This window comes from Corvus kubaryi, unplaced genomic scaffold (assembly GCF_017639235.1).
Source record: "Corvus kubaryi isolate FWS band 111438036 unplaced genomic scaffold, C.kubaryi_AGA036_p1.0 71, whole genome shotgun sequence".
Taxonomy (NCBI): Eukaryota; Metazoa; Chordata; class Aves; order Passeriformes; family Corvidae; genus Corvus; species Corvus kubaryi.
The window spans coordinates 16,585,115-16,598,122 of record NW_024582059.1 but is presented as its reverse complement, the minus strand read 5'-3'; the positions used below and the strand labels follow the sequence as shown (position 1 = coordinate 16,598,122).

General features: G+C 39.4%; 1 protein-coding gene across 8 annotated transcripts in view; it reads right to left on the bottom strand.

The window, feature by feature from the left end:
• The window catches only part of MAPK10 (mitogen-activated protein kinase 10), a 148,721-nt gene that overhangs the window by 15,519 nt on the left and 120,194 nt on the right, over positions 1 to 13,008 (bottom strand). For all 8 annotated transcript variants that reach the window (XM_042049470.1, XM_042049472.1, XM_042049469.1 and 5 more), the window contains 2 exons: positions 9,528 to 9,710; positions 7,245 to 7,369 (listed from right to left, as the gene is read on the bottom strand). In XM_042049470.1, the coding sequence (XP_041905404.1) occupies positions 7,245 to 7,369; positions 9,528 to 9,710 (308 nt within the window). The remainder of the gene's footprint in view (positions 1 to 7,244; positions 7,370 to 9,527; positions 9,711 to 13,008) is intronic.

Sequence of the window (13,008 nt, the reverse complement as noted above, 5' to 3'; positions counted from 1 at the left end):
AATCAGCAGTAATCATTGCCTGGATTAACACATTCTGGAAGCAAAGGCATTTTCCAGGGACAGAGCCCAGAGTAACCCTACTCATTACCAAGCTCTTGTTTTCCTATGGAGTCAAATAATGGAGAGCAACCAAACTGTCCCTTGCACACTGCAGGGTGCCAGAAGCTGCACCTGCACAGCATTCTACTGCTCTACCAGTGTTTGCACTGCAGGCTTTTTCTTGTGAGTTAGCAGAACCAACAGCTATAAACACAGCTCTTGGCAGGCATGAGAGAGCCAAGGGTAACAAACATTCAGCAGGACAGTGACAGGACTATATCCCTGCTCTTCATAGAGGCAGGATCTGTAACCTCTAAAGCCTGTGCAGAGCATAGTTGAATGGAGCTCTGCTGAGAGGCCAGGCCAGCACTTCACACTTGGAGAAGTGAAGCTTTCCCACCAAAATTCCCTGAGCCCTCATCTTTTCACTGATTCAAGGCACAGAAATGAGCTGAGAATAGCAAAACTATTTCAAGAATTTATTTTCCCACCATTCTCATTAATCCTAATGAGAACCATAAAGCTTAATACACCGTTATCAAGAACATTGTAATCCCCTCCAGGCTGACCACCCCTTTTCTGCTAACTTGTTTGTTTTGTGGGGTTTTTTTTAAACCAATTGCTAAAATTAGAGGGAGGAAGGGAGGTTTTTAAAGATAATACACAAGTATTGTGACAGCAATGGAGCAATCAGAGCAGCTGCCATTCCCACGTCCTCCTGGGCACCTGATGTCAGTCTTAGTGCAAAGCTAAAACTGACTAAATCAAACATCTTAAAATGACTGAGTTTGTAATTATTAACTTTCCATGTGGATGTAGCTGCAGTGTTTACAGACTTTCTTATAAATCCTTCATACTGCACATGCCAACTGAGAGTTACATGGTTTACTTTGTTTAGGTGTTTAAAAAAAGACTGGATGTGGCACTCAATGCCATGGTTTAGCTGATACGGAGGTGTTAGGTCATAGGCTGGACCTGATGATCTCCAAGATCTTTTCCAACCTACTTGATTTTGCGATTCTGTAGGTCTCAGAAAAAGTGTAGAGTTCAACTAGCATGAAATCAAGGCAGGGTGTGGATCAATCCTATGGGTGGCAGCATCTAGCTACAGTTTAAGGCAGCCATTTTCTCCCCAAACCAGATTGATTTGTAAGCAGTTGCACTGGCAACAATAACAAAGAATAGAATCTATTTTTGGATGTGGAAGCTAAGGAATGAATTATGTTTTTTCTTGTAGATACTAAAAAACCTCTTGTTGTTTCAATGGGTCTTGGCTTTTCCATTTTACAAATTGATTTTCAAAATATTCTTGCATTAAATGTAACATTCATTGAACATAATAAAAATTACCAAAAAAACCAACAGAAAATATCCACAGGGATCTCTTTCTGAAAAAAAAAAAAAGGGCAAATCAAACAAACAAATAATGAAAACCAATCAAAAACCAAACCAAAAAGCAAAATACACAAAAGACGGGAGGTTTATGTGGTCAGAAAAACAGCAGAAGACTACTGGATTTGTTAAATAGCATTCTAATATCCAGGGAGGGGAAGCTTTTCACTAGAGAAAAAAGCAAAACATGTGTTGAAGCTGATGTATTTTCACTTTCCCAGAGCAACACAGATTGGTTTGTATGCCACTGCTAGAAAGCAAAGGGAATGGGCTGAAGCTCACACTTGAGCAAATCCTGCCATCTCTGTCCCTGCCTCTGCAGAGCTAGTGCCAGCACAGTGGAGACCTTGGGATGAGCTGTTTTTAGAAAGCTTGGCAGAGCAAGGCCTGAGTCTGCATCTGTTCCCGAAATTGCAGAGTCTGGAGCAGCAGTTGTGGAGCGGCACAACAAGGCAGGATAGAATTAGCAGGATAATGCAGATGAAAGAGGGATGGGAGGCTGCAAAAATTAATGGTGTGAGGTTAAACATTTTGGTAAATAGCTTAGATCCTCATAACAAGTGAATATAAAAATTCCTTGCTGTTTTGCTACAACCTAAATTGTGTTACTGACACCATTTATATATTTATTTTTGCAGTGCGAGCCCAAGCACACCAGCGTACTTGTCGCCGGAGGTCTGGCATCTCTTTATCTACAAAGTGCTTGGAATTACACCCTGTATTGCCAAGGGATTCCACAGTGGGCTAGGTTGGTCTCAGCTATGGATATGGAAGAAGAGATGACTCTGGGCCCGTTTGTTCCTTGGAGTTTCTGCAGAGGCTTTTGGAAAACTCCACACATAATGTGCATCAATGAAACTGTAGACTGAGCTGTTTCTGAACAGCTGGACCGTAAGGATGCCATGCAGCAGGAGTCAAGATTACTCAGCTACACACAGATGACTGAACAGCTTGCAGATACACCAAGCAAGCTGGAAAAAGATTAAGTTTGGTTCAAAAAAGAAAAAGAAGAAAAGAAATGCCTCTTTCTTCTCTAACCACTCCTCCTCACTGACATTAACAAAGATTTTTGTAGAAGCTGTGTTCAGCTTCCATAATCAATCAGCTATAAATGGATAGATGTTGTTGACTAGAGGAAGTATCTGTGCCTGTGCAGAAAGCAGAGCTGCACACTTTCCTTTGTGAGACAGCAGATGCACATCATCAATCTCTAAGCAGAAAACCAAGCCCTGTAACTGAGTGCTAAAAAATGTGGCAACTCATCGAAGACTTTCGATACAACATCTATATACAGAGAGCTGAGCAAGAGAAAAGAACACCAGAAAAGATGCACAACCTGACAGCCTTGCTTTTGTCATGTAGTGAAGGTGACACCTTCTTTGAAGTGTGTTTGCCAAGGCCACAGAGCTCTCCAAAGTGGTTCTCCATCAAAATGGATGCTTAGCACTCACAGGTAAAAGAAGAGGTAGGTGATTTTTTGGGTTATTTTTCTTCTGACAAACTATGAACCTTGAATTTAATTTAAACAAATTGTATTTAACAGCTGGTCATAGATAGTTTATATGGGGCTAAGACAATACAGCAGCGGTTTCTGATCTGGACTTCAGACTGAGAACCATAAACCAAGTTCTTTTCATTAGCAACACTGGAAACAGCATCACATTAATAGAAGGTAACACATAGATTGGCATGCACAGAAAAATGAACGATAATTCACAACTCAGCCCCCTGTGGATGGTCCTAGATGCAGAAATACTGCAGTGAAATATAAATCCTATGAAATTAAGACCAGGAATGAAAGCTGTGTGTGCAACAGTGAATAAAACCCCACAAAATTTATCACTGCTGTCAAATTCTGTCAACACAGAGAATACTTAAAAGGAATATTTTTGACACCTGATCTGTTTCACAGAAATATCTCTTCTAATGGATGGCATATATCAGATAACAAACAGTAACTGCAGGTACAGGAAAGTCCAAGACAAATTTTGAAACCAGTTAACAGAAAATTTCATATAATAATCTACAGCAAATTTTGCTACTAGATTTGTTCCCATGAAATGGAACAAGTTTTCCCAAGTAGGAATCAATACATATGTTCAAAAGGTTCAAAAAGGGAATCCAATAGGACATGAAGGGTTTCTTCAAATATATCAATAACAAAAGGAAGAACTTTACTGTGCCAAAGAACATGTCTAGGAATCCATTTTGTTCACAATTTGATCGTTTTGGGATAAAACCCAATGAGCTGTGAACGGGCATAAGCATTAGGATAGATACGAAGAATTAAACATCATATTTGGGATTTTTTCATAAATTGTCTCAATGAAGGATGAGAATGTATAGCAGCTTCAAAAAAAAAAAGCAGCTGTGTAATTCAAAACAGTCTCAAGCACGGCATTTTCAGACAGGAAAACAGAGAAACTAATATATCATCAGGGAGATACTGAGATTATCTACAATAAACAGGGTAGTCTGCATGTAGAGGCAAGAGATACTGGAAAACTCTTCTTTCCTAAAAATAGAATAAGAGCAATATGAGGGAGAAAAGGTATCATGTGTGCCATTTATTTATATAATAGTCCAAATGCTGTTATATAGGTAAATACCCTAACATGAAAGTAATAAACATAATATTTGTTTAAAAGTGGATCTGAGATCGTCTCTGCATAAAGCTTCTAGGGAAGAGTCTTGAACTGAAGAATAAAACAGAGAAGTAAGGTCTACAAGTTACTATTCTGATTATACAATAGATTTCCCATGTAATATTAGCAAATAATATGTGAACTCTTGTTTCCCCACATTTAAATTAGGTGTGAAGATTGATAACAGATTTTAACAGTTCCTAAAATCTTGGGAATTCCACACAACCCAAGCCATACATTATCTGTATTTTTTTCAAAACAGATATTTTAGTTGTCCTTGGCTGAATACAGAAATTATCTTAACTGTAATGCTATTCAAAATAATTTCAGAGCAGTGGTGTATGCTCTGGAGAACCTAACACTGTGACTTTCTTATCAGAGACACTATGGCAAGCTGCGTATGCTTAAAAGAACCTGGCAAACTACCTATGTTAGACATAAGAATTCCCTCTAAGTCCCAAATCCACAGGTAAGCTCAAAAGCTGCGCAAGGCCAGTTTCTAGCTGTGAGCGTGACGACTGTTTCAGAGCTGCTGAGGGCCTTGGCTGTGGTTTGTTTCACGCAGAAGTTCTGTGGCAGAGCCACGGCACGGTTTGAGTAACCTCCTGCGGCTGGTGAGCAGCAAGTCCCACATCTAATAACAGCTCGTCTTCCTCTCCGTGTCAGGGAACCACACTTGGAATTTAGGGCCACCCAGAAGAGTTTAACGCTGGGACACACTGTGGGGGAAAGGATATTGCATTCCTACCACTTCTCATTTGTGCACAGTGTTTGCCCATTAGAATGAGACATAATAGTTTTATTGTCCCCACACAGTCTCTGAAAGACCATAAACTTATAATAGACTTATAAAAAGGGACTGTAACTGTCTCACTAGTCTGCTTTTTAACTGGGTAGGACTGTTTTACCTGTTTCCCTCACATTTATAATGCTGTAAATCTGGGCAGACACAGAGAATTGCTACCTCCAGGTTAAACTTTGACACCAAATTCTCTGCTTATTCCCTGAGCTGGCTTCAGTGCTCTTCATCATCTTCTCCAGCACACACTGACATTTAATGACATTGCAACAGCTCACTTCAAAATTCCTGTCACATTAAATGCTTTCAGATAGCTGTCCTCTTGTGCTTCTGAAGGAAATGGACGCTGTACAACAGATGCCTGGCTGCTTTTGATGAAGCCATTTACTGGGGAGAAGGAGGAATCTAACTAGACAGCAGAAGTTACCTAACTCCCCCTCCCCAGTACTATACTGGCTGAAAATGTCATCCTGTTTAATACCTCTGTATCCTAATTTCTGTGTTATCCGTACTGTACGGGATTACTGACAGTGGGAGGAACACTGTCACATGTTACAATATGGGAGGAGAACTTAAAACCCCAAAACATCCCACTACTGAACCTTTAGCTACATGATGAAGGACTTCAGTCTGTGTAAAAGTGCTTATCAAGTGTTACCAGAAAAAAGAGTGCAGTGAACATAGGCAGATGCAACACACTGCAAGCTTCTAAATCCCAGTGGGGAAACCAGGAAAAGTAGTGGGAAGTTAAGCACTATGCAAGTCACCGAGGACAACTCTGTCTCTAATTTTCCCATTGCTTTCTTGTCAGGTTCCCTGGCTGCACATTTGCAGGGCAGTCTGTGAAAAAGCAGAGCTGCTTCACAGAGCCCCATCATGCTGCAAATCTAACATTAACGAGCCACATAGCCATTTTTAGGCTTTGAAATGTCCTTCAAATACTACTTCTTTGTTCAGGTGAGCCCTATTATAACTTCTGTGGTTTTGTTCAGTATAGACAAATTCACAGAGTCAGATTACTAAGTGAATGAGCAAAAGTATCTACCTCTCAAACAGCTAATTTGTTGGATGTTTTTAGATGCCTACGAACTCCCAACCCTGCTATAAATTTGTCAAGATCTAACAAAAATACATGAGACAATTATTTCCCCATTGCCCATGGGGAGCTTCTGCAACTGTAACAGGGCAGGTATCTCAGTGGAGTAGTTGCTGGAGAACACTCTTCTGAGCAAGAACAGAAAACCACCAATCTCCCACAAGTATTTTTTTTGGTAAGTTTTCTCCAGAAAATAATTAGTAAGCGATTCATAGCTAACCACTGAGGGCGTGTCAGCATGAACAGCTGGATATTTATATTTTAATAAGTTGTTCATCACAAAAAGAAAGTCTTCCAATTTAATTTTCCCTCTGAAAATGAGACTGGAAAACTAAGCCATATAAAGTTTATAAAGTCTCTGAAAAAATCCCATGTGCTGGAAATTTTATGGGGGTTGGAGCATTCCATTTACTTTTGAAGTTTACTGCACTTCCAAGAGCACGACTGAATTGGAGCATATCACTAAACAGCAGCGATTTTATTTTACAAGATCTTAGTTTCCTATGGTGGCTAAGCAAGATTTCTAAACCTGTTTTCATACATTTCATACAGTATTACAGAGCACCTCTCTGAACTTACACCTATACTCCTTATACCATACCACGTCACTGAAGTGCTGACAGATTGCACTTATCCCTGTTAACACCAGCCTCACCAAAGTATACAGAGAGGTGTTTAGAGTGTGACAGGATTACAAGAAAAAATCCATTTCTGTTTGCACACAGTGTACATGATACTGTACATTGAACCATAGCCCAGGAAAACACATGAGCCCCCGCTTCATTTTACAGAAGAATTTATGCGTTGCTAAGATTTTTCTGAATCCTTACTTCAGGATTTTTTTTTTTTTTTTCAGAATCCCAACTATTGTTTTGCTTAATTCTCCTCCTCTCTACATATACCCTTGAACACAAACAGAAAAAGTGATGTTTGCTGTCTTCCACAGGGAAAGGTTTGGAAAGAAAGATAGTATCTTTTGCCAGATTGAGTTCTATAGCTAGAAAGGTGAGCTGGAAAGGGTTCAAAATCCTTTCTAGAAGAAAGGAGAAAATGGCTTCATATGCTTGAAGAGCTTTTGTTCCTCCCACCTATTATCAGTTAATCTAATAAAGAGAGATCCCTACAGATCTCATTTCACATCAATCTCCAGACCACCACAGTCCCAGCATTGTTTCTTAAAAGGATGCTCGTTACTGTGCTGCTGTAAAGCAGCAGGAATCCCTGAATCATATTTGTGTTTAGCATTCTGAAGGAAGGAGTGCTGCCTACTTACCGCCTCCACCTCTGCTGGGTCGTACCAGACATTAATGTATGGATGCTGTAAGGCTTCATCTACTGATATCCTCTTGGCTGGATCAATGACCAGCATCTTTGATAAGAGGTCCCTGGCTTGGCTGGCTGGAACAAGGAAAGCAGAGAAACACAGCATTAGTACAAAACAGCTGCTGCCTCCAGAGGGTTAATAAGGGTAGGAAAATAGCAGTGGCACAACCCTTTTAGAGATTCTTTGTGTATGTGCTTCTGCTCCCTTGCCTTCTCATAGCGAGGGCTCTTCAGTAATCATTTTAGGTCAGATTCATTAGAAAGGTGCCAAAATCATAAGCCCCCTAACAAGCTTCAGTGAGATTTTACATGTGTGAAGATTCCATGCAGAGGGCTGAGTAATAAACCCAAGAAAAATGTGCTTGATGTATCTGTGATCATTACTAGGATTAGAGTACAAAAGTTCACATAAAGAAGTCTAAAATCACGGCATTACTAAGTCAAAGCCTGAAACTTACAGGCACTCTTAGCCTGGCTCAAAAAAACATCCACACTTCTCTGGATGTTTTAAAGTTTTTCACCTAACCTGCTGTGAGGCATTAAACATTTCAATGAGGCATAGATACTAGGCTAATCTTTAGGCATCCCCTTAGAAGCAATAATTTCAAATCTGTAGCCTTGGCACCACAGTGGCATGGAAGTGTTTTGGAACTGCTAGAGTCTTGTTTGTCCTGCATAATGAAGTTTAAATCAGCAGGGCACATCATCCTCAGCTACATATCTATATATACATATATATATACACATTGAATTTTGCATTGCAGCATTGATTTATTTTACCTGGTAATATATCCCATTGTGCCTATCAGGCCACAGACTCAGCTTTATACTACCCAAGTGGATTTTTATTATTTGAAGTTTGTAAAAAATATAATATAAAATAGCTTCTTGAACCACATGAAAAAATTATAACAACACATATTTCTATTCTTATTATCCATGTAGTGTTCTAAACTCTTGGATGCTCAAATTTGTTTGCTGTGTAAGTGAAAAAGACAATGAAAAGAAAAAAATTGCAAATAGCAGTAAGTGCAAAAATATTATTAGGTATCTCATCATACATGGGTGAGTATCTAATTAAACCATTAACATTACATTATGATGAAATATTTGGACAGTGCATGGGATGATACAATGCTGCACAAATAGGGGATTTTTAATGCACCGTTTCTTGCTCCGTGGCTATATCTTAAAAACTGGCATTCAGGATGCTCAAATGTATGTGCTTTCTGCATCCAAAAGATAACAGCACTGTTTGTCAGTCATTTCTATTCATTAGCTGCAAATCCAGGAAAATTCCATTATTCAATTTTGTTGTAGTAGGAGTATAAAATTCTGTGTATCTGAAAGCATCTGTTCAGACCTTTCCCTTTACTCTCAAAGCCAAGACAGCAGCTTGGCTATGAAGCAGTTTTTAACTGGAAGAAAATTCTGGGTCGTGTAATGACATGCAAATTGCAAGCAATTGACAACCATTACATGCCACCGTGGTGAGTGGCTCCAAGGACTGGAGTGGTGCAGAGCCAATACACAGCACAGGTCTGCAGGGGCTCCAGGGCTGTGGGCTAAACACACGGTAATCACTCTTTCCCGTTGAAAGGTCAATGCCCTGTTCAAGTGAAAAAAGACTTCAGTGTATGATTAAAATTGTGGCAACTTTTCTTCTACAGGGGATATCTAGTTACACTGTAATTAAGTCAGTTTTCTACTTCATGTATCTTAAGTGACCCACAAGATTTCTTCAAAAGAAGAAATCCAACCCAGTGGATATTAAATCTCAGCTACATAATTTTGGCTGATGTTGGCAATATCTTTGTATTTTCTAGTAAAGGTAGAGCTATGAGGCAGGTATTTGGCTGAACTGGTATTTTTCACCTAAAACAAAACAGTTCAAGTGCTGAGATCTCCCAATCAAAGTTCTATTGTTCCTTTGTGTTGCAAGTTGAAGAATAAGAGTAAAGGAACACCTCAATTCCTTGTACCACAGGATCATCACACGGAACACCATGGGAATATCCTCAATGCATCAGTGGTTATGTTCCCTTGGCTGCCCAAGCACCAGCATCTCCAAAGATCTTTTCCAAAGCTTGCCCCTCAGCTGAACAAAACCCGTGCAGTCAGGTCTGCAACTAACTGCATTAAAAGGAGTGCAACTAGAGAGAAGAAAAACTGGGAAAGCCCTTCATTGCACTGCAGCTGTTGCACATGAACCACATCCCTTTGTCAGACATACCTTTGAGTTTGTTGTGTTCCGAGTCCGCTGGGAAGAGAGAGTCTGGAAAAAGTTTGGGGAAAGTGAGGCCGGCGTACTTGGGTCTGTTCTCAACGTAGTTCCGTACTGTTGGCTGCAGCTTCTTCATGAACTCTGGACAGGGTGTTCCCAGCTGCTCAATAACTTTATTCCACTGATCAATATCTGAACACCAGTAGTTAAGGGAAACAAAATGCAAACCCCCATGTAGCCTCCTGACATTTCTGCTTTGTTCTCTGAGAATCCTCAGAGGTATTTAACACCCTTAATAACATCTTTACAGTCACTATCTTTCCTTCTCACTATTCCTACAGCCTGCAAAAGGAAAAACTCTCTCACACACCTTCAGGACACTGTGCAGTTCTAAAACCACGACTACCACAGGACAACACACAGATTCCTCTCTTTTGGGTCAACACTTGCCACCAATTTTTTTTTAAACTTGAAATCCAGTCACTTGCACTCCCTTTTTGTTACATGCACGTAATTGCCACTATGTCACCTTGGAAGAACACCATGTGCACCTGCCTCTCTATTCAGTCTCTGTGGAGAGGGAGACCCAGCTGGCTTAAAGAAGTTCTACACAGGACAAAAATCTTCTTCCACTCATCTGCTTTGCACTTTACTCTCTCCAATAACTTCATTGATGCTAATTTTTCCAATACCAGCCAAGCAGCAACCCCCCAAAAAAGCAATATGATTTTATACAAACGCACTGGGACTCATTTTCTATAGACAAATGATACACAGGTGTAGACAGATGTTTCTCTTTAACTGAAAATGTGATAGCTACATTGCTAAACTGATAGTGACTAATGACAAACAGGCTCTAATGCTTAAAAAGGAAGTGTATTACAGGCATTTCATGCTGAGCTTTTTTGTTGTTGTTGTTGTAGTCTTGATATTTTAGTTTTCTTGTGCTAACATTTAGGCAGCTGATAGGTGTTACGTAGCTCTTTCAGCTATGTTCAGAACATGTTACTGTGCCAACAAAAAAGCATCATCAGTAGCATCTCTACATCACATTAATTCACAGAGCTAAGAACCTGATGACCACATGGGGAAAAAAAAAAAAGGAGGATCACATGCAGCCATGGGTACATTGATACTAAGAAAGATGATGAAAGGAGTTTTGTTAAGAACACACTGGAAAGAAAACACAAATATTCAAAGCATTTCAGCACAGAGATTTCTTTTTCAAATATTATTCTTTTAAGTAATTATCGTCATAAGTGTCATAAGTGTGGAGGAGTTTTCCAAATAATAAGACAGATAACTAGAAAAAAAAAATAAAGTCGAGCAAAAATGAGATCTTGGTTGCAGTAGCAATTTCAGATTTAAAAAAAAGTATTTTATTTTAGGGAAATTGAAACAGTCTTTTCACATGCCTTTAAAAGTAAAGACAGACTTAATTTGGGTTTATGTGAAGTGTCTTATTTAAAAAAAAAAAGGAAATAATTTATTTAAAAATTGCAGGTTTACTAATCAAAAGTGTTTAAAGGAATGAAAATCATTTAAACATGCTTAAAGAATTCTAAAACAGTGTTTCGAATGGTTTTATTTTCAGCTGAGAAAGGTTGCTAGAAATAGCAGCTTTCTGGAAAGATTTTTCTGAATACCTTTTATTTTTTAAACTAAAGTGAAGCTTTATGTAGAAAAGCCCCTCACAAACACACAAACACTCCATAGGTTGTATGTAGCTTATCTTGTGTTGTCCATGAAAAATATCTTTTTCTCAACAGAAAACCAAACAACTACAACAACAATAAAGATTTCTAGGACTACAGCTGCTCAAAGAGCAGCCTGAATATTCCATTAAATATTTCATTAGAAAATAAAGTGGTTTGACATTTTAAGCTTGTGCCCAAGTTAACACACCTCAGTGATTGCTGGCTGGACTGCTTTGGAAGCAGGTCTCTCTGAGGAACTTGGGAATACAGAGCGTGTAAATGCTTTGCAGAGAAGAAGAGAGAGCACAGAAATGAAGATGCTGTTAGTTGTGCCAAAAGAAGCTAAATGGGTGAGAGAGCCAAGCTCTAAATTCATCACTGGAAGCATTACCTGTGCATGTTGGGTGAAATATTTGATAAACGGCGAGGGCCAAACACAGGACTTGCTTCAAAGAAGGTCACCCCTGTACAGAGCAGGTGAACCATCTCCCAGGCACTTAGGGAAGGCCAAAAAGAAAATTATTTCTGGGATTACTGCATTCTGTGGGACCTGGGCACATTGAGAGGGAAGATGTAGTAAGATGCCCTAGACATGAGTAATAAGGGAAAGGAGTACAAGAAGTTCCCAGAATACGGCTTACATGGTGGGAACCACTGTCAGTGGTGATGGAGAAGGAAAATCCATAGACAATGGACCAGGGCCCACTGCACACATTTCTTCTAAGCTGACAGAAAGGCTCTCAGTAAGAAACAACACACAAGCAAACTACCACCACATTTTGAGATGGAGTCATCAGTGCAAAAACAAGAGCCAAAGGCAAGGGAACTGGCAGAGCCACCGTGTTCTGCTCCTTGACCAGACTTGATTTGCAGGACAGCACTGGACCTTTTGCAGCCCTGGCTCTCGCCAAGAGCCAGAAGGTCAGGCTTTATGTCACAGCAACTTCAGTGACTGGTTTTGAGCAACTGAATGACCTGAATGGGTAATTGTGCTTCTTTACTGTATTATTTCTGACTTAATGTGCTCATATCCTGCCAAAACCCTTAAATAAAATACATTTTTTTGGTCTTTAGATACATTTACATGTACACACACACACACAAATTGATATGATGGAGCACTCACAACTGGTTTTGTCCTGGTAATAGCAATAACAAAACCATGCTAAGTGAAAGCAGTTAGATAATTTTTTAGTCAGATAGACATGCACATTTTGTCTCTAGTAATGGTTCTCCACTTACCTAGACCTTACAAGCACTGGATTATATTCTGAGGTCCCGTATGTGAAAATGTGCAAGAATGTAAAAGTTCTTGCATTTCACCATAATGTTTTATGCAGTCACCATGTGTGATGCATCTGTAATACACCTGGAGATTGTACCTGTCATGGTACCAGATTTAAAGAAAAAAAAGTTTTGGAAAAAAATCTGAGGACTACGTATCAAAGCAACGATAAGCAGCTTTCTCTAGGTGGCAGTCAGAATTAGCTTCAGCAATTCTACAGGAAAAAATATTTCTATAGGACAGTCCTAATGTGAATCAAAATCTACAGTAGGATGCATTAATCAAGTAGAGATGGTAAGTATAGATGTTATTGAAAAAATGGCACTACAAGTTAGGGATCACATAACTCTGAAAGAAATTTTCCAGGAAAAAAAAGGGAAAAACCCTTAAGAAAAACAGAGGACCCTGTTTTTCCCTGTGAAATTAAGCAAATTTTAGACAGACTGAAAGTGGGAATGAATTCCAACCCAAAGCTCTGGAAAATGATGAAATGTCTGCTTAAAAGTAT